Source organism: Ailuropoda melanoleuca, chromosome 4 (genome assembly GCF_002007445.2).
Source record: "Ailuropoda melanoleuca isolate Jingjing chromosome 4, ASM200744v2, whole genome shotgun sequence".
In the NCBI taxonomy this organism is placed as follows: Eukaryota; Metazoa; Chordata; class Mammalia; order Carnivora; family Ursidae; genus Ailuropoda; species Ailuropoda melanoleuca.
This window is the reverse complement of record NC_048221.1, coordinates 28945798-28967799: the sequence shown is the minus strand read 5'-3', so window position 1 is coordinate 28967799 and position 22002 is coordinate 28945798. Positions and strand designations below refer to the sequence as shown.

Here is a 22002-nt window from a genome sequence, read left to right as displayed (position 1 = left end):
GCTTTATAAAGATTAATTTATTTAATTCTTAAAATAGCCCCATGAAGTCATCCTATTATTATCACCAATTTACAGAGTTCGAATGCACAACCAGGTAGTTGAGAGTAGAATCCAGGCTTTCACTATTAAACCACCACTACATGCTTTTTCAAGTTAACGACACTTTGGAGCGTGTACTTTTAATGCTCCAATTTTGCAGATGTGGAAATCAAGGCACAGAGAATTTAAATGATGAAGCCAGAGATCGCTAGGGACTGGGGAAAGAGAAGTAGTTACTCATGGGGCTCAGAAACCTTGGCTGATTCTCATATGGGTTTTCAATTCTATATTTTTAAGGAAAGATTAAATATTAACTAATAAATGCCAAAGTCTTCAAAATATAAGGTTCTATAACCAAAATGACAAAAGCAGGTTCTGTTTGGACAAAAGGCTGGAAATCACCGAATTGCCCCTCCGCCCACTGGCAAGTGTGGGTTTTAATTTGAACCCGGTTACCAGTAACCTAATGCTGGGGTAAATCTCTGCTGGCATGCTTGGCTGCGACTGGGTTGGCTGGGAGCAGGAAAAATGTTGGCCTTTGCTCGCTGCTTTTGTGTTTCCTGAGCTACGTAAACAGCCAACACAAGGCCCCAAGCAACAGAGGGAGCAGAGGGCCTGGCATCACAAACCACAAAATCACCATCTTCATTTTTCCCTCATGTTGTAGGTGAACTTGGCGTCGCACCCCAGCACGCGAACCTGCCTTAGGATCGAGGGCTCCAGGCTGAATGACCGGGAACTCCAGAGAGGTCTCCCCTAGGAGCCTGATCCAACATCAGGGCTGCAGGGAAGCACGCTGTAGGCAGAGAGGTCGTGACAAGACAGCGCCCGCAAGCCTGCAGTGGCAAAGCCCACATCTAGAGCAGCCACTAGAGGAAGAGGCCTCGGCTTTTAGGAACACAAAAAGATAAAGCGGAAACACCTGCCCCACCAATCTGAGGTGCCTGGATCTCACCAGGGCACTTGGTTTCAGCACTCCTGTAAGTTCTTGTACAGGCTTATGAATTCGGCAGGGACTACTGAGAATCGCAGCAGTGACCACTGCTACAAAGGCAGAAGGGCTTTTTTTTTTTTGGTCCTTGACCAACCCAAGGGCTTCAGACACAGGTTCTGGCTTTAAGCGATTAGCAGGTGCAATCAGACAGGTGGCAGGGTGGGTAGACATGGGGTGGACAGAGAGGGAGGCTTTGCTGCTTGTTGGTCCCGCCACAGTCACTGCCATTGGGTTGGGATTCTGAGACCTGGAAGGGGCTTAGACCACCCTAGTTCAGTGGCTTTGGGAGCCAAGCAACCCTTTATTCAAACAAAATCTTACAAAGGAGGCGGCCAACTGAAACAGCTCAAACACAGCCACCGTGGCTGAAGGCGAGCTGGGAACCTAGGGACACTGGAAACCATCAATTTAGTCCAATTCTTTAATTTTACTGCTGGGAAAATGGAAGACTAGAGAGGAGGCCAAAAACTTGAGAACACAGAAACTCAGATGGGATCCTTTCTTCAAGAATCCACTTACGATCTGGAAGAGTAAGCCTGGGGCAGGGAGTATCACCTAGGGGCAGGAGCTGATAACTGAAATCCACCTACCGCCTTCATCAGCACCTCATTTCTCCATCCATACAGAAGCTGGGGAAGAGAGCAGATTCTCAGCCCCCAGGGTTCAAATCCCAACTCCTCCACCTGTAAGCTCTGTGATCTTAGTTACTGAAGCTTCCCAGGCTGTTGAGAGCTTGAAACAGAGTAAGAGCATCTCATAAAGGAGATATTATTCTTGTTCTAATTCTTACTGTATTATTATCATTATTATTACTTTTCTAAACTACCAAGGCCTAGCCACCTACACCTTACATAGCTATACGCTTCCTCTAAGGCTTGAACGTGTGTGTGTGTGTGTGTGTGTGTGTGTGTTTTAAAACCTTGATTACTAGTGCCTTCAAAGTGCATCACGTCTGACATATTCTCCATCAACCTGAGCAACACAGGTTAGAATTTTCCTTGCCAAAGTTCTAGTAAGAGCTTAGGAACCAACTGATATTTAACAGCTGTGCGACTTTAGAGAAAGGTCTCAAGTTCTCTGAGCTACTTCCCTTATCTGTAAAATGGGAATTCTGAGAGTATTTACCCCTCAGGAAGGCTGTGAAAATTAAGCAAGCTCATAAATGTAAGGGGCTTAGCAGAGTGCCTTGGGAGCCCTGATTTATCAAGGCAAGCACTTGGCTGAGAGCAGACCAGCTCATTTTGTGTTTTAAGCCAGGGATTGGCAAATGTTTTCTGTAAAGTGCCAGATAGTAAATATTTTAGGTTTCGCAGGCCAAGAGGCAAAATCAAAGATGTTATAGGAGTACTTATATTAACAAACACATTTCCACAACCTTATTAACGATATTCAAAATGCTAATAACAACGGAGGACAATTTAAAATATATACATCTACTAGGAGAAAAACAGAATTCTTTTGGGGGGGTAACATTTCACTTAATTAGAGTCTGAATGTAAAAACCTTTCTTAGGTCAAGGGTCATACACCAGGAGTCAGTGAAATGGATTTAGCCATCAGGCCACATTCCCCCCCACCTTTTTTTCTTTTTTTTAAAGATTATTTATTTTAGAAAGAAACCATGAGCGGGGGTTGGGGGGGGAAGGGGTAGAGGCAGAGAGAGAATCTTGAAGCAGACCCTGCTGAGCTGGGCTCCATCCCAGGACCCTGAGATCATGACCTGAGCTGAAATCAAGAGTGGGCCACTTAACCAAATGAGCCACCCAGGCACCCCTTCCCTGCCGTTTTTTAAAGCAACTGTTTGGGGGCACCTGGGTGGCACGGTCCTCTGCTGGGAGCCTGCTTCTTCCTCTCCCACTCCCCCTGCTTGTGTTCCCTCTCTCGCTGGCTGTCTCTTTGTGAAATAAATAAATAAAACCTTAAAAAAAAAATAAAGCAACTGTTTGGTGGCGCCAGTGTTAGAAAGTTACCATGAGGGGGGGCGCCTGGGTGGCACAGCGGTTAAGCGTCTGCCTTCGGCTCAGGGCGTGATCCCGGCGTTCTGGGATCGAGCCCCACATCAGGCTCTTCTGCTATGAGCCTGCTTCTTCCTCTCCCACTCCCCCTGCTTGTGTTCCCTCTCTCGCTGGCTGTCTCTATCTCTGTCGAATAAATAAATAAAATCTTTAAAAAAAAAAAAAAGAGTTACCATGAGGGACATGTGGGTGGCTCAGTCAGTTAAATGTCTGCCTTCAGCTCAGGTCATTATCCTGGGATCCTGGGGGTCAAGCCCTCTGACACTCCCCCCTGCTTTTGAGCTCATTCGCTTGCTCTTTCTCAAATAAATAAATAATCTTAAAAAAAAAAAAAAAAGAAAAAGAAAAAAGTCACCATGATAGCCAGAACTAGAACTGGGGTGTGTGTTGGGGGGGTAACTTTACATGTTATGGGGCCTCTACCACTGATGAACATTTATTTTGTGAACACACGCTACAGAATTAACTCTCGAGTTCTCTTTTCTTTCTTTTTTTTTTTTTTAAAGATTTTATTTATTTATTTGAGAGAGAGAGAGAGAGCAGTGAGAGAGGGAACACAAGCAGGGGGAGTGGGAGAGGAAGAAGCAGGCTTCCTGCTGAGCAGGGAGCCAGATGCGGGGCTTGATCCCAGGACGCTAGGATCATGACCTGAGCCGAAGGCAGACACTTAACAACTGAGCCACCCAGGCGCCCCTCCTCCTTGAGTTTTCTAGTTCAAAACGAACATCAATTTTTACTCATCTTTCTGAAAATCCCATTTCCTACGCTCAGTCCCATAGGCCGCGTTCCACTGACAAAGGGGGTGCTCACAAAGCTTAGTTGTAAATTAGAAATAATTTCAGAGACGGTAGCCCTCGACTTCTAGCACTGGCCACAAAGCCCACATAAGCCACGGGGGGTGCTCAACGGGCTGGACCCAAGACGGGAACTTCCTGAGTACAGCCACTGGAAAGAAGGAAGAAGGCACTTTTTTGGTGAGAACGTCAATTCCTCCGCTAAGAAAATCTTCATAAATGCAGGCATTATAAAGCGGAGGGAAGTGCTAGAAACAGGCCCCTGGGATTTGAATCCTAACAGGTGTACTTAAAGGTCTCACCTAAGACAAGTTGTTGAACCTCTCCTGTAACTGTATCCTCATCTGCAAAATGGGATTATGATAGCATCCAGCTCCTAAGCAAGTTAGATGAATAAATGAGTAGTAAGTGCGTTAACGTGAGTCAAGGGCTCGGGAGAGTGTCTGGCACAGGATAAGCACATCTAAGTGCTCATTCAACGGCTCTTGTTCAAAAAGGGCAGTTTGACTCTGAACCCGTCCTGATCGGGGCACGTTGCCTCCAACTTTTATCCAAATTAGTAATTTGAATTCAAAACATTCCTATCCCAGCCACTTACCTAGTTGAGAAAAATATTTGAAACACTCTATTTATACCACCATTCATTCCATTAAACCATAATAAGCAGGTTCTGTGCATTACTAGATAAAAGAATTGAAAGGGAATGAATTTCATATTCCACTTTCAAGGATCCCAGTGCTGTATGCAGACAATATTATATTTTAATAATTAATTGTTCATCAAAGAAAAAGATGAAGAACAGGGATGCTAAATTCAAAGTTATTCAAATTGCAAAAATGAATAATGTATGACTTTTATATTAAATACACACTGTATTAAGTAGTCTACATTTCACCCAACTCTGTCTTTCATTTTTAAGCATTTTGCACGACAATATGAATAATCAGTTAGGGGAGGTTTATTTAGAAAAAGAAATACCTTATTTGAATGCAAACGGAGTATATCCGAAGATGATTAAATTTTTCTTATCAATTAGGAAATTTTGTATGAGGGCTTTAAAGTCATGGTCAACCATTAAACCCAGCACAGCCCAGTTATCCTTGCAGTTTCCTTTCAACATTAAATTATATCTGGCTCGATTCTATTCAATTCCTTATTTCTGATAGCAGTGCCAGGAGGCAATCTTTAATTAAAGAAAATTTGAAAGATTCAAACATGCATAATTGGATTAAAAATGTGATCATTAAAACATTAGATGATAATCATCTGATTGATTGCATTTTTCAGTGTGTTAATAACCTAATATTTTCAATGCTTTGGTTATATAGGAAGAAAGAAAGCCCTTTGTAAGATCCGATGAACAATCAAAATATAGATGAGACCTATGCAGTAACCAAGAATCATGGAATTATACTGAAAACAAACACAATTGCACATACCCCAATGAACAAAGTATTACACTGGAAGGTGTATGGGGCAGAATGTGGCGGTCCCCAGGGAAAGAACATCTGTGCCACCCCCCCCAAAAAAGCAGCCAACCAATTTTAGGGAAGTGGGTAAGATAAACAAATAAAAGAAAGCCCAAGCTTCTGTTTAGTTCCTTCAGGATTTCCCAAAACTTTTTATAAGGAAAAATTATTACGTTTTCCTTAACCACTTAAAAGCACTGGGGTACGACTGGTTTTCTGCTTTGTCTTGGGGAGGGTAGGGAGAGAGTAACATTGGAAAAAACTGGGTCACAGGTCACTCTAAATGGGGGAAGAAGATTCCTAGCAGCGCTGCTCAAAGCTAATGTTCATGCACATCACCTGGGGAGCTTATTAAAACGTAGATTCTGATCAGTAAGTCTGGGGTGGGGCTGAGAGTCTGCATTTTTAATAATGCTGGGCATATTAGAGTAGCCAGATTCTGTGAAGACTGTATAAATGGGCCCCCACACTGTTTGCAGCCTCATCCACTGCTACTTTCTGACTCTTAGGTACAGCCACACTGGTCTCTTTGCTGTCCCATGATCACATTACCCCAGGGCCTTTGCACTGGCTCTTCGTTCTGCCTGAACATTTCTTCACTGCTCTGTTCATGGCTGGTTTTAGACCAAATGCCTTTCAGCTGCTAACAAGTTAGACATATTTGAATGACACATTTCTCAATGAGGTCTTCCCTGACTACATTCTGAAAACAGCAATTTTAAGAGCAGGCTCATTGAGAAGGAAGCATCTGATTAAAAACCCAAAGGCAGAAGTGAGCCATGCGGCAACCTCGAGAGAACATTTCGGCAGAGAGAAAAGCTAGTGCAAAGGGATTCTGCCTGGTGTGTGGCTGGAATGAAGTGAGCAAGAGGGAAGATAGAAATAAAGTTCAAGAGCCCCAACTCTGATGGGCTCTAAGAGGAAAAAAAATCAGCTGCTGGTTAAAGTACAATCTGGAATTCGGCTAAAAATTGTGAAGATGTCAAAACACTAGAACAAAGAGTCAGCAGCTTGGGGTTAAGTCTGGATCGGCCATGAATGGGCCGTATGATCCGGGAGGAGCTCAGGACTATAGGGTCTCCTGACCACAGGAACAGAAAATGGAGGTCATGATGGAAAGAGAAAGCCTGAGGGCTGGAATCCAGGGAATTTGGGAGCGTGGCTTCTGGAAGCCATCACAGAGGTCAGAAAGCATTAGATTATAATTAAGATGGTGACAGAAGCCTCCCAGAAGAAGCCAAGGAATTAATTTTATGATCTAAATACAAGCAATGAGGGGCACCTGGGTGTCTCAGTCAGTTTAGCATCTGACTCTTGATTTCAGCTCAGGTCACGATCTCAGGGCTGTGAGGTCGAGCCCCATAAGATTCTCTCACCCTCTCCCACTACGCATTACCCCTGCCCCCTTGCTTGTGTTCTCTCTCTCTCTAAAAATACATACATACATACAAGCAATGATACCTGCTCTATGTAACTGGATGTTGACTGTCAGGAAGGAATGGGAAAGATGGACCAGTGGAATTGGGCCTGGCCCATTTTCAAGGTGTAGCTATTTACAAGGCTTCATGATAGGTGATTTTAAGGAACAAGCCTACAGTTACAATGAGGGGATCCTGGGAAAAGTCCCCCAAGAATCACAAAGCACACCAGGGTTCCAAAGAGTTACAGAAGACATTGGTTCCATTTCATTTCACAAATGAGGAAAATGAGGTCCAAAGCGGAAACGTAACCGATCAGGATCACACAGAGAGGTGGGAGTGAATCTGGGCCTCAGATGCCCAGCCAGCACTGCGCTCTTTCTACCACCCCACTCTGGGTCCCAGGGCTCCAAGTCCCTCACTTGCCCTGATGTAAACACGAGGAGGTGAAAACTCACAGAAGACTGTGAACTCTTCTAGCTTTTACAAACATTAATCCTGACACTACGCAGCTCAAATCCTCCAGCAGCTTCTCACTTCATTTAGAATAAAATCCAAACTCCTCACCACGGCCACGGGGCCCTACACGATCTGTCTATCTCTGCAGCCCATCAGTTCTGCTGTCATCCTTGCTGACCACCCACCTGTGTCTTCACCTTGCTCTTCCCTCGGCTTAGAGGGCGGCTCCCCATCGCCACTCCATATGGGCTATTCCTTTTCACCCTGCAGGGACTCAGATCAAATGTCCTCTCCTGAGAGCCCACCCCGAACACCCCAACTTGTATGTTCCTGCCGTCATTAACTCTATCACACCTAGTTCATTTCCTTCCCAACGTGTGTCTACTCGTTACTGTCTGTGTCCCTCAAGAGCCTGACTGTTGTACAAGGGCAAAGACCTTGCCTTTCTCATTCACTCCATACACCCAGGAACTAAACCACTGCCTGGACCATAGTAGGTTCCTAATAGTTATGTGAAAAGAGAATGAAGGAACAAACAAGCATGGTAGTTGGGGTATTCTAAATAACCAAAAAATCCTGGATATTTTATTTCTTTCATATCTAAGTCACAAGTGATTATAAGATGCATCATTATTTCAAATACAATTTCTAAGCACAACATGTTGCTAATTAGACAATGACATGATATCAAATGTAAGGTGCACCCTGACTTTAGAGTTGTTAAAATACGAAGAAATGAAAAAAACCACAACTGTGTGTGATGAGGGATATTAACTAGACTTGGTGTGGTGATCACAATATATACATCTATCATACCATTATGTTATATACCTGAACTAATGTAATGTCATATCATAAACACATGACAAAAAATTGGTGAAGAAATGAGAGTCATAGAATTGATGACATTAAGATACTGACATGACGTGTTCAACAAGATTCACATTAAAGGACCCCATCATCCTTATGAGTCTACGAGCAGCTGGGTCACAGCCTATTTCATGGGACCACAGGGAAGAGTGCTCATAGGGCCAGGTAGCAGCACTGACTCCTACCTGTTCACTGATGAGGTTCTCTAGCCTCAGTTTACCCTTCAATGACCTGAACCCCGAGACTGCATTCCGCAGTACAGGATGCTCTGCAGTCCACCTCTTTTTTACCAGTGCACATTCATGGTGAGCGAACGCAGGGTTGAATGCTGCTGCAGGTTTTCTCAAAACGAGGCCTCACAACTTTGTGAAGTAGGTATCAACATCCTGATGAGGGCTGATAGCTTGCTCACGGTCACAGCTGTACAGACCTCCGTCTCCTCACAGGCTGTGTAACTGGTAGATAGTGGTCCCCTTCCTTTAGCAGGCGTGAGGCTCCTTTAGAGCAAGACCATAGCACCTGACTATACCCCAGGACACAACACAGTGCCTCAAAGAGTAGGTCCTTCACACATGGCTGAAAAAAATGGGTCAAAGTAAGTCACTAAGTGGGGCGCCTGGGTGGCACAGCGGTTAAGCGTCTGCCTTCAGCTCAGGGAGTGATCCCGGCGTTATGGGTTCGAGCCCCACATCAGGCTCCTCTGCTATGAGCCTGCTTCTTCCTCTCCCACTCCCCCTGCTTGTGTTTCCTCTCTCGCTGGCTGTCTCTATCTCTGTCAAATAAATAAATAAAATCTTAAAAAAAAAAAAAAAGTAAGTCACTAAGTAACTCAACGTCAAAAGTGGCCCAGGGGGCCAAATCTAGCCTAGTAGAGCTGTTTTAGTAAACGAAGTTTTACTGGAACACAGCCATGGCTATTTGTATACAAATTGTCTATGCCTGCTTCCAGGTTACAACTGCACAACTGAGTGGCCACAGCAGAGCACGTATGGCCAGCAATGCCTAAAATATTTGCCATCGATCCCTTTACAGAGAAAGCTTGCTGACCTGTTCCTATATGAGAAGTAGGACATTTAGAAGGGATGGCAACAGCAATCCCATTCGGGAATGAATGGGGCAAACTACATGGGGATGTAAAGGTGTGGACTTTATTTCTGCTTCTGAAACATTCCCCGTCAGTGGGCAGAGAATTAAATTCTTACCCTTTGGCTTTTTTGACAGGCACAGTCCAGAGAAAATCCTAGAGGCCCATATTATGACATGAGCAGCTAGTGTTATTCCAGGTTCTCAGCAAGGGCAGCTTGATTAGGAGACAGCCTACCTGACTAAACGGATTCTTGTACTCAAGCACCCAGAGAGGCGCTCCAAGGTCATGGAACAGCCATTCCACCCTGGTTCAAGGACATCTAGGCTCCTTGAGTTTACTGGTCTTTTCAGTTGGTCAAATATGACATTTTGATTTAAGGTTGACATTTGAATGAAACATACGTTGTCATTAATATTTCCAAAGAAATACAAAGTGTTGACAAAAAATTGTCAACAATTAAGGAAATGAACATGACACTTACATTATACAGATTCATATAGGGAGAAAAACCCAGTGTTGTCACCAAAGAGTTCCACTGCTGTCTCTCTCCTTATAGGGTGGCCATAACTGTGACAGGGTATGTACAGTCTTTTAGCCCCCTACTGATGCTCAATCAATGACCTAATTCACAGAGGAGAAACTGAGGTTCACAAGAATGAGATGGTTTTGACAATAATCAGGAAGTTTGTCAATGCTAGACACAGACACTATCCCAGCAGAGCTGGTAAGAGAATGGATTTCAGAATCTAATACAACTGGGTTCAAATTATTGTTCCACTCCATGAGCTGGGACAAATTAGCCAATCTCCCTGAATCTCGGTTTACCCCTCTGTAACACAGGATTAAGAATTTCTACATCACTGTGCTACTGGCTAGGATTAATTAAGATTATATATACAGAATATCAGGGCGAGACTAGTTCCACAACCAAGTGTTAACAGATGAAAGGCCACTGCTTCTTCATTTCCCACACTTTCTGATTCCTTGCCCCTGACCCTTTCCCCTGATCTCAACGGGACTGGTTACTCCAACTCGCTTGGTGACCATTGCCTTCCTCATTTCATTTTATTTTGTGTGACTCAACTAACTCAAGCAACACACATTCTATTTCAACACCCAGGTAGTGATGGCGGCAATACTCAGGGGTCCACCATCACTTTCTGTCACCACATGGCCTCCCCCAGACACACGTCAACAAAGAAAAACAGGAATGGGGATGGTGGTGGTGCAGGTGGGAGTGAGAGCAGCTGACGCTGAGTACTGACTGCGAGCTAGGCACAAGGAGGTATGAGAAGTCACTGCCTCCTGGGGACAAACCAATGAGGTTGGCATTGTTATTACCTCAGTAGACAGTGGAGAAAACAGTCACAAAAAGCCGAAGTGATTTGCGCAGGCTATACGACTAGGCCCAAGCAGAACTGGTATTCACCCCCAGAGCCTTCACCCTTGGCCATGACACCACAGCGCCTCTCCCACACCAAGGTGACATGGGTAGAGCAAGGTGAAAAAATCATACAAAGTAGCCCCAGGTACTTCAGTGAGCATCTTGCAGTAGATGACAGGAGACACAGTTTAATCTCTCTCTTTGCTCTCCACATCCCATGGAAACCACCAGGAAAAGGGCATTTCCTTGGGCTCCCGTGATCCTGTTCAAATGATCAAACACTGACAAAGAAGGCTGGCCAAATGACGACTAGCCTCAAATTCAAATCCGACCTAAAGGGAATCACTTTTGAAGTCTTTTTCTGTCTTAACATTATTGTTCACAACACTATGGGTGATAAAATAGGAGCCTCACAGCATCCCATTTCCTGGCTTTGGCTAAGAAAAAAAATGCAAATGACCCACATCTATGGTGGTGGTTCTGACACATTGAAGTCCAGGAAACTGTGGAAATGGCTTAAGTGTGCCTGTTTCTCGAAGATTTGGAGATCAAAAGTGTTCAGATAAGCATCTGCCCTTCCTGGATCCATAACAGATGTGAGCCAATTAGCCAAGACCAGGGTACTGCATATTTATAGCACACTTCAGGAAAGTTCCACGTAATTAAATGCCGGAGACATAAACTTCAAACGGGAAATTTTGTCACGTGTTAAGATGTTCAAAACTATCAGTGGGGCTGCTCAACAATACAGCATCGAGCTTCCCATTCAAAAGGGAGAAAATAATTTGATTTCTTTCTTTGAGGTCAACATTAAAACACAGGCCTCATTAATTCAGTTGAAACACATTCAGATTGGCTAGTGATTTCGGCAAGATCAAAAGTGAAGCCCATCTCTGTAAATCTATCAAATGGAAGGTAGGTAATGGCCCGAGTAGGTATTTACATTCTCCTGACATGAACACACCACTGGGAGGGGGCAACCCTACTACCAGAGCTGCTGTAACTGCTCCCGCTTAGGCATGGCAGGGTTGACAATTTTCTGTAAAGGGCCAGAGGGTAAGCATTTAGGCTTTGCAGGCCATGACAGTGTCTCTGTTACAGCTACTCAACTCTACTATCATGGTGATGTCATAGACAATATGTCAAAAAATGAGGTGGCTGTGCTTCAATAAAACTTTATTTACAAAAGTGGGCAGCAGGCCAGATTTGGCTCACAGATCGTACTTGCCGGCCGCCGATGTAGAGGACAGTGGACACATGCCAGGCGCCCTTCCTTCTCGGTCCTTCCCCTATTCTAATACGTTTAGCATTAATACCTACGGGGCAGGTACTTCCCTTATCCCCGTTTTACAAGGTGGAATGCCAGGATTCAAAACCAAGACAGCCGGAATTCTGAAGCACTGTTCCAGATCCTTCCAGAATCCAATGTTCCCAAGGGTCACATTTTAAGGGAAAAATAACAAATTCCATTTCTTTAAAAATATTCCATAACACAGACTTTTCAAAAAACTCATTTCAAAGTTCTAATTGCTTATTCATATGAACACATGAGATTACTTTGCAGGTGAAGAATATTAGCCTTTTTAACCTTCAGCAACAAGAATGGGAAGGCCAAAAAAATAAAAAATAAAAAAAGGGGGGATTTTCATGATATAAAAATTTCCCTAAAGTCAGGGAAAAGCTTGTTCACCATTTTACCCTCAGCGCTTTGACCAGCACTTATCAGGCCCTCTGCGGATGGGACAATGGTTAGACTCTATGATTAAAAAGGCTTCAAGTTCACATATACAAAACAGGCAAGAACCCCCAAAACATATCAATGCATCTCTGCCCCATCTTCTTGCTGCTGGATTGTCACGACACAGACTATTTCTGCCTAATAGTTTAATTTTCCCCCAAAGTCCCTTGTTCTGGGATTTGCCCTTTTCTTCCAAAGTTTAAGCAAGATACTTTTCAGGAACTTGAACCACTTAGCCTCAGAGAAAGAGAGTTTATGTCTGGACCTCAGACCCCTGGGATAATCACAATGGCACTAGAGTGGCGATGACAGACTATGGTCCTGTTAAGTATCTCTTCACTTGCCCCTTTCACAGTCTACGTGATGAATCTGAGTGGAGGCTGAGAGAGGCAGGTGGTGTGACTCTGGCAAAGAGCAGAGCAGGAGATGGTCTGTGAGTCATGAGAGCCAGTCTCAAGTCATGAAGACCTTGGTTCAAGCCACCCAGCCAACGCTGGCTTTGCTTGACCTTCTATATAACAGGGGGCATGAGAGCTGTGTCTCAGAGGCTTTCTGGGGGACTCAGTTGTGCCTGCTGGGCTAATGAGACCCTTGCCTGGTGCAGAGCCAGGTGCACTGGCACAGCAGCAGTGGGGAGCCTTTGTGTTTAGGCCTGAGACCTGATTCCCCACCCCCTTTGTTTCTGATTTCCTGTTTCTCAATTCCAAAAGGAGTTATTGGCTCTCAAAGTCATCTCTCAGTGATAGAATCCCAAGGCAGCCGCAGTTCTTTTTTTGGCCTGCAATCAATTTGTAGAGAAACAAACAGCCTGTCAGGGGTACTTATGGTGAAGTTTTTTTTAAAAAAGTGCTGCCGCTCCCCCTCTTTGCTTGTTGTAAGGCCCCTTGGTACTTGATGTGTCCCAGAGGAGAGCACTGTCAGGATCTCTTACTTTCTAAAGCTAATGACTCTCCTTGATTGTGAAATTTAACACACATGCAGCAAGGTGCACAAGACATAAATAGATAGCATAAATATACTGGTGACAGATCATCCTAAAATGGACCCCGAGTGACCAGAACAGAAGCCCTTGCCACCCTCCCTGGGCGGGTGCCTCATCACATTCCCAGCCTGACTCAAGAAGTGACCACCAACCTCTTTTTAAAAGTAATCATGACTTTGCTTTTCCTCCAGTGTTACTGCCTGCATGTGCACCCCTAAACAATATAGGCTGTTTTCTCATTCCATGCATTCTTCAGACTCTCGCTTCACCTTGTGGTTCTCAGGTGCGCTCAGGTTGTAGACAGGCACAAGATTCCACCCCTTTCCATTGGGGTGAAATGGTCTCTTGGAGGACTGCATGGTGTTTCTCCAGCTTGCTGAGGACAGGCATGTGAGGCATGTCTAGGTTTGGGCAGCCGGGAAAAACAATGCCACTCACATACATACAGTCAAAAGCACAAATCTAAGGGGACAGTGTGGTGAATTTTTATATTATACCTATGTCATCATCCTCCTGATCAAGACATATACTTTCATCATCCAAGGAAATTCCCTCATATTTCATCTCGTTTACTAGACCCCTCCATCTCAGTATTCTGGCTTTTATCACCAAAGAATTAGTTTTGTCTGTTCTTGAACTTTACAGAAATGGAATCATGCTCTTCTGTTTTCACGGAAATCAAGGAGCTCATTATTTCTCATTGCTACATAATATTCCACTATCTGGTCATTCTAAATTTGCATATCTAGGCTCCCACTAGTGGACATTTGGGCTGTTTCCACTTTGGGGCTAAATAAGCAAAGCTCCCATGTACAAGTGTTTCTGCGGACGTTCCTCTTGGGTACAAACCCGCATGCGGACTTGCCAGCTCAGAGGGTAAGGCACACGTGCGACTTTGGCAGAAATGGCCACATGGCTTTCAGAGAGGCTGCACCCTCTGCACCCCCACAGCAGCTGCCCCAAAGTGCCAAGGGTGCCATGACCCGGGCTGTTTTCTTTTCAAATAGTGCACGTGCTGAGTGATGCATCAGTAGTTGCATAAGACAAAGCCGGTCCATGGTTTTAGAAGAAATGCAGGTTGCTCCAGGTCCGGAGTCTTTCAGGTGATTCTTGATTACAGGAATCTCAATCCTCGCACATGGACTATGGGAAAAAGACACATCAGCTCCTACCACCGCACAGAAATGCTTGGTCAGGTAGTCACTTAAGTTCGCAAACTTCCTTTATTTCTTCCCTTTCTGCCAAATGTGTGGATTCAACTCTGGCTTTGTCCATAGATTTGGTGAGTTGATGAATATCCCAGGGCAGGGGATAAAATGGGTGTAAAACACCCCAGAAATGAACCCAGTGAATAAACCAGTCAGTTGGGAAAGCTATTCTGCAAAGAAAGTTTTGATCCTGTCACAGCCCCAACTTCCATCACTGCAAAACTTGCAAGAACCTCGTTTTGTGACTTTCTTTAATTGAAGGGTGTTCCCAGGTGATAATTTATTTGTACTTTCACTGACAAGAACCTGGGGAGGGAGGACAGGGGGATGAGCCCGTCTGGCTCTGGTCTGGCTCTGGATGGTGTCTGAGGCAATTTCTAACTGTCCCCCTCACATTTCCTCTGGAGGAGAAAGGTACCATCCTGCTCATTAAGGTGATACATTCAGTGGAAGATGATGGTGAGGGGGGTGATGGGAAAACATAGACCGAGAGTCAAAACCCAACAACCAAGCAATTGCTACTAGAAAGTTTCCTTGCAAAAATAAAATTTGGTCTCTCTTAGATGATTGACAAGAGGGAATGATGAGGGTTTTGAAGCATTTTCACAGTATTGCAGAATATATACACAAACAGCCCACTAGATTTTCTTTGGGTGATATTATAAAAAGAAGAATGGAAAAGCAGGTAATCTAAAAATGCAAAAGGAAAAAAATACTTTTTAACTGACATAGGATATAATGTACACTTCTGAGCATTGGTCAATTGGGTAAAACTAGTTGTAAGGGACGGTTGTGTTTCTATACCAATTCACATATAAGTTGGTTTGGTTCCCCCCCCCCCCTTAAATGGGTTTAAAAAAACACACACACACAACTAGACTAGGTTTTTCAGAACCAATATTTCTATCAGGTGTGGCTTCTCTTAAATGCCGGTTCCTGAACACAAAAAGGACTGTAAATGACCGAGTCAATGCTGTGACTTGGATTCAGTTTCTCCCTAAATCTTTCCTCCCTGGTGGATATTAGTGGGAGTGTGTAAACAAAACAGCTGATCAGATACATGTTAGTGCTTCCATCTATTGCTCAATGGAGAGACGGGACCAGAATCAACGGCAATCACATCTCTCCATTCTATTTATATTTCTTCATGGCTCTCAAGTTTGTAAAAATCACAATTTACATAGGAACATGAACACATAAGAAACAACACTTTACGTTTGCCAAGAGGTTTCTAGATCTCTCTCGCCAGCTGTAAAGAAGCAATGCTGCCGAGCACAGAGCCTCACAGACGCTACATGCACTTCCACCACCAGCCACACCAGCGACCTCCAGCGACCTCCATCGGCAGTGGCGCGGCATGAAACCTTGGCTGCTCGCTTCTCCGCCTGCACGGTCTCTATGCACCTTGAGGTCTCAGTGGTCACTTTGCCTGAAATGCCTCCTTGAGACCCCCAAGTCTGAATTAAGCCTGCTGCTCCCCACTCTTTAACACAATGACAATGTTCAACTGTATGGTCCCCAGAGACTTTATAAATGCAAGGTGGGCAGGTCTATGTGTGCTCTGCAGGCTCTGCCTAGTTTCGTGGTGTGCCTCGATTAGGCACTTAATAACTGTGCACGAAAGGATCAAGAACTTAAGGACCTGTGAGCACTTTAAGAGTGAGAGGACCAAGTAAAAACCTCTTTGGAAATGGGATTAGGAAGGAAGATACGAACCTCCGTGCCAGCCAAGGGAGGTACATGCCCGACTCTTCCTTCCAGGGACAAACTGACATGAGGAGCCTTGTCAGCTGCCAGCCGATAGCTGCTGCCCCTTCAGGGCTGAGCAGTGCTCTCACGGAGGCCGGTCTCGATGGGATGCTCTAGCCGGTGAGTCCACATGGCAGGGGAACCCAACACAGGACGCCTCTCACAGGCAGTCTTGGCTCTGAGGTGCTTCAGTGGCCTGGCCAAGAATTTGAGAGCTGCCTTCAGGCAGTCCTCCTAGATTCCCTCCCTATTCGGAGATATCAGACTTGTACTGTGGTGCCGACACTGTCCCCACCTGGCCCTGCTTCTTCCTCTCCTCTTTAGCACTGCCCCCACTCCCCCCCCCCAACAAATTCACCTGCACTGAAAATGCTACCTTGCTGTTTGCTTCACGGGGCCCCTGACAGCCAAATGCCAAGTACGACTGGCGGGGGTGACCAGACTTCTCACTGTCATTTCAGCTGAAAGAATATATAAGATTCTTCCTATTAAAAAGAAACAACTTTCACTTAATGAGGAATTAATATTCTAAGATATGACTCCCAGAGCTGAAGAAGTAAAACCAATTCTGGACTGTAACAGAAACCCATATTGATTTTTCCTTTTTCACACATTCCTATCATCATTTCCAAGCCAGAGATTCTGTGAAGGGCATGATTATTTATGTCCCATCAAATTAACAGATCATTCAAATCCCTCACAGGACCTTCAACCTGAAAATGCTTCTAGTTTCAACAAAGGCTGTTTTAGCCATTTCGAATGTTCATTCTCTGTTGGACGAACGACGAACGACAAAAGAGAGAAGCGTTATCACAATGGAAGTCAGCAACAGCCCGAGAACTGGTGGCGGGGAGAAAGTCAGGTTTCCCAGATGTTCTCTTACTCCTTTCTCTTCCCAGTCAAAGCAAAACTCAAGTGGCCTTTGGTTCTTCCTCCTCTTCTCCCAGTTTTATATTTGGATGTTTTCACTTATTTGTAGGTTTACCTAACTCACTGACTGACTTGGCTAACATTTACTGAGCATCTGTTATTTGCCACACATGCAGGGGGTCTTGCCCTCACGAAGCTGACACTTTAGTAGATAACACATGAGTAAATAAAAATAAAGTTATTTCAGATACTTTTAAGTGGTCCAAAGAAAGGAACCTAGGGAGCCATGGGGATGGGAAGCGGGTGGGGCATTTGATAGGATAATTAAGAAAGACCTTTGTGAGGAGGCACAAATCTGAACTGAGACCTGAAATAATAAAGGGAGACACCCTTGTGATGAGCTAAGGCAAGAACTTTCCAGACAGAAGCAGCAGAAACAGCACATACAAAAGCTGGGAGTGATGGCACTCCAGGCAGGCTGGAGGAAAAGGCGGCACCTCACCTCACCACCTCACCTCACCTCACCTCACCTCACCTCACCTCACCTCACCTCACCTCCTCACCTCACCTCACCTCACCTCACCTCCCTTCCAGACACCTCCCTGCGTCTCTCAATCACACACAGGGGGCCTGCCACACTTTGGCTGCATAAATAAGTAAACTCTGTTTTGCAGGCAATTATTTCTGGTAGGTGTCCTCTGACTTCTCCATTAGGAAGTAGTGTTGAAACCACATCCCAGGCATCTCTGCCACCCTCCCAGCGCCAGGTAAACATGGAAGAGCGTACACAGAACAGCCTCTGAGAGGGTAATTGTGGATAATGAGCAAGGATGATACGATTGTGCCAGCACAGAGCCCATGAACCAAATGATGACTACACAGCGAGTTTACAGAGATTTGGGGGTCTGGGAGCTAATAGAAGCTTCTGCTTACCTTTAACATATGGAATCTCCTTCATTTACCATTGTGGAAATAAGAACACACAGATCTACTTAAATGCCATAGCTGGTAAGAGTGCTTCCTCTCTGACCGAAGAATAGGGACCTGTTTCAAAGATTCTAGAACTCTCCATGGTGTGTTTGTTTTAAAACAGGACGAAAAGTCGGGGGGCAAGGAAGATCTATTCATCATTTTCTACATTTCAAACCCCCAAACTCCATCGATCCTATGAATTTCTGGAAGGAGTTTCATCAATAGAGTATCCAAGGGGATCTTCTGGGAGAGGAGCTCAGAATACACAACACGTTGCCCCATTTCGAGGCTGCCCAGAGTACAAGGCGAACACCCCTGCTGCCCCAAACCACCGCCACTGTTACCAACAGCAAGACACAAACGTGCAGGCAGAAGCGGTTTTGGCAAAGGTGTTCTGTTCTCTGCAAGAACTGCCACACAGCCTAATCCCAGCTCCATGCGAGGGCTTTGCTTTAGACACACAAACTGAAATTGAGAAGAAGCCGTGGGAACTTGCCACCATGAAAACCTCTAAGCGGGTGTCTTTGGCCACACTATTTTCCTGCTGTCACTCGGTTTGTTATTGTTACCTGCTGCACGACTGAATGGTTCTAAGAGCAGGACAATTAATCCCAAATCCTACTTGCTTTAACTGCACACTGACAACTGCTTTTAGTTTTCCTGAGAGAAATGGGGGAAGATGTCTGTTAAACTCTGCAGAGTTGGCTAATGTCGAAAGACAATCCTCCCAGAAAGGTGTGAAGATGTTTTATCACAGCTGTGGAAATGAAGGGGAGATTTATTATGGTTACTAATGCTACTTCTGTCAATGTCTTTGGAATTCTAATTAGATTATTAAAACTTTGCAAATCATTACATTACCTGGAAGACTCCACACCTCCCTGCGACAAGGGTACTTTTGAAATTAGAGGATCCTGATGTCATAGGTAATGATGCATTGCCGATAATAAAGTTGCAGGGAAATTCCTCCAATAAAAACCAGTTGGGAAAGACAGAACCCATTTATCTTACTTTCTCTCCCAGTTTTACGCCTGAGGATAAGACGTCTGCTACACAGACCACGGCCTAGCTTTTTCTACGCTAGGAGCTGATGATGCTTGCTCATACGCAGCAAAGTTTAATGACTTGTCACAGCTACTTAGATTTTTTTCCCTAAATCTGAGAGGCAAATCAAGAAATTTATTAATGCAAAGATACTTGAAAGAAGACTATTTTTAAGAGAGACATGAGACAGTGGCAGGTTCAGTGCATACAAATGGTACATCTTAGGGTGCTTTGATTTATAACATATGCATTCGGAGTGGTACCTGAAGAGAAACAAATTGCTTACTGTGAACCCAGATCCATTTGCAGGTAATAAATGGGCGTGCTCTTTACCCATCAAATGATGGCTCTAATGCCCTTCAACATCAGTGGATGAGGAATGGGTGTCACTCTCTGTCCTCTGCAAGATAACCCCATTCCTTTAGGTGGAGACCTTAGCTCTTCACATCCCAGTAAAAAGAATCGTATGTGGCTTACTTACCATGATGGACGACGCCCTTCAACCCATGGATAATAGGATCCAGTGCGGAATTGTCCCTTGGACTGACCTACATGTAAAGGAAACATGATTGGTTAAATCTATTCTGGCATCAGACACAACATCCTCAGTTTAATCTTCTGAAGAGAAGGGGGGAAAAATAGATGTTATCTAGCAGGCTGTGTAGGTCTTACATAGATAGACCACGGCTCTCACCAAACACAGAAAATTTATGACATCATAAAATCGAGTGAGGAAGTCTAAATCAAAAGAAAGAAACTTCTCAGAATACATTAGAACGGGAGAGAAATACCACAGTCCCAGTAAAACCTTAAAAAGCAACTGCAAGACTTCCCTCTTGCTTTTGTTTTATTTAAAGTACACCCGGATCTGCTAAAAAGTCATTGAAAGTCATCAAAGAGTGATCCATCATTGACTGAGTATTTCAATACCTTCTTGTGATGTGTTTTTTTCCTCCCCTTTTTAGAAAATGGATCTGTGCCCTGCCAGCCTCCTCTCCTTTCTAAGGCTCCCAGTCTACTGTGCTTTACCACAAACTGTAAGAGGAATTTCTAAGAGTCAAAGCAAGAGAGGAGAGGACAGGACAGGAGGACACTGAAAAGACAGTGTCTCCTAACTTCATTTCCACCTGGGGTTTTTAATTCCCCCAAAAGTCAACCCTCTTACCCATTCTCTCCCTAACGTTCTGATATTAGTCAGCACTAATTCTCATTCTTGCCCTTTCTAGAAGACTACAATTCCACCAGCATACTGCAATTTTGGTCTTGAGGTACTTTCTTTTAGACATGTTATTGAAATATTAACAAATGAAATGAAATGATGTCTAGATTTTCTCCAAAATAATCCAGGAATGGATAGCCGTTCGGGAAGTGAGCAGGGAATAGATGCAGCAAGACTGGCACTCAATCAATCATTTATTACCTTAAATGATGAGTACTGAGTGAATCTTGATATAATTTTTTCTACTTTTGTGGATGACTAACTTTTCTCAAATAATTTTCCAAAATCCATTCTCTGTGGTCAGCATATCTTCTGAATTCTTTCCAGGAGTGATATTTTTATTTAATCCACTTTTTTTTTTTTTAAGATTTTAGTTATCTATTTGACAGAGAGGGAGAGAGCATAAGCAGGGGGAGGAGCAAAGGGAGAGGAGCAAAGGGAGAGGGAGAAGGAGGCTCCCTGGCTGAGAGCCTGATGCAGGACTCGATCACAGGACCCCAGGACCATGACCTGAGTCGAGGGCAGATGCTTAAACAACTGAGCCACCCAGGCGCCCCTATTTAATCCACTTCTAACATAATGAAGATATTGAGATATTGGTGAACCTTTTTTTTTTTTAAAGATTTTATTTATTTATTTATTTGATAGAGAGATAGCCAACGAGAGAGGGAACACAAGCAGGGGGAGTGGGAGAGGAAGAAGCAGGCTCCCAGCGGAGGAGCCCGATGCGGGGCTCAATCCCAGAACATCGGGATCACGCCCTGAGCTGAAGGCAGATGCTTAACGACCTCGCCACCCAGGCGCCCCACTGGTGAACCTTTCAACATGTAGCAAGACCTAACCTGATGTCTTCTAGTTAATTCAGGGCCATCTTAGGTGAAAATTTTAAGGTAACTAAAAATTTTCCACATTCCCCCCCGCCCCAAATCATCCATTGGGTAGCTGCTCCTAGTTTGCTCTCAGGCAATACCCATACTTCACACATGAGTAGTGGTTCTCATCTGGAGGCAGGTTTTACCTATCTCCCGCTCCCCACCGCCACCTAGGGGACATCGGGCCATTCTGCAGGCATTGTTGGTTGTCACAAGTAGGGTTGAAGAGGGAGGCACTACTAGCATCACGTGGGTAGAGGCAGGGCTGCTGCTAAAAATTCCACTATGTTCAGAATAGCACACCCCACAGAAAGAAATTACCTGGCCCAAGGTGTCAATGGGGCAAAAGTTAAGGTTGAGAAATTCAGGTTACATGCTCTATGAGGTAACAGTGATTACCTATTAATGTCTCGAGCCCTGAGTTATGACTAAACGCAAACACTGGTGTCATTACGTATGGTGTTATGTTTACAGACTAATAAAATGAGGTGAAATTTGGTACTACATCGTAAACACTACAGGTACTTAAAACAGGATCAGTGAGTAGGAACCGAGTGAGTATCAGATCAGAGAGGGGGAATTCTGAGAGTTGGCATTAGTGTATCTCCAAACTGCCTGACAGGAAGCCCTAGCCAGGGCTTTAACATGCTGGTTGAGCACAGAACATTCTTGAAAGGCAAACATTCACAAAAAATACACCAAAATGAAACATTCATATTTACCAAAGCAAATACTTATCAACATTTTAAAAACTTGGGTCAAAAATGGAATCACAACTGAAGAATGCAAGATAAGTGAGTCTACCAGTAAATATGCCAAG

The 22002-nt window shown here is 44.3% G+C and overlaps 1 protein-coding gene across 3 annotated transcripts in view; it reads right to left on the bottom strand.

The window, feature by feature from the left end:
• The window catches only part of PTPRG (protein tyrosine phosphatase receptor type G), a 691435-nt gene that overhangs the window by 137255 nt on the left and 532178 nt on the right, over positions 1-22002 (bottom strand). For all 3 annotated transcript variants that reach the window (XM_019795516.2, XM_019795515.2, XM_019795517.2), the window contains exon 6: positions 19573-19639. In XM_019795516.2, the coding sequence (XP_019651075.1) occupies positions 19573-19639 (67 nt within the window). The remainder of the gene's footprint in view (positions 1-19572; positions 19640-22002) is intronic.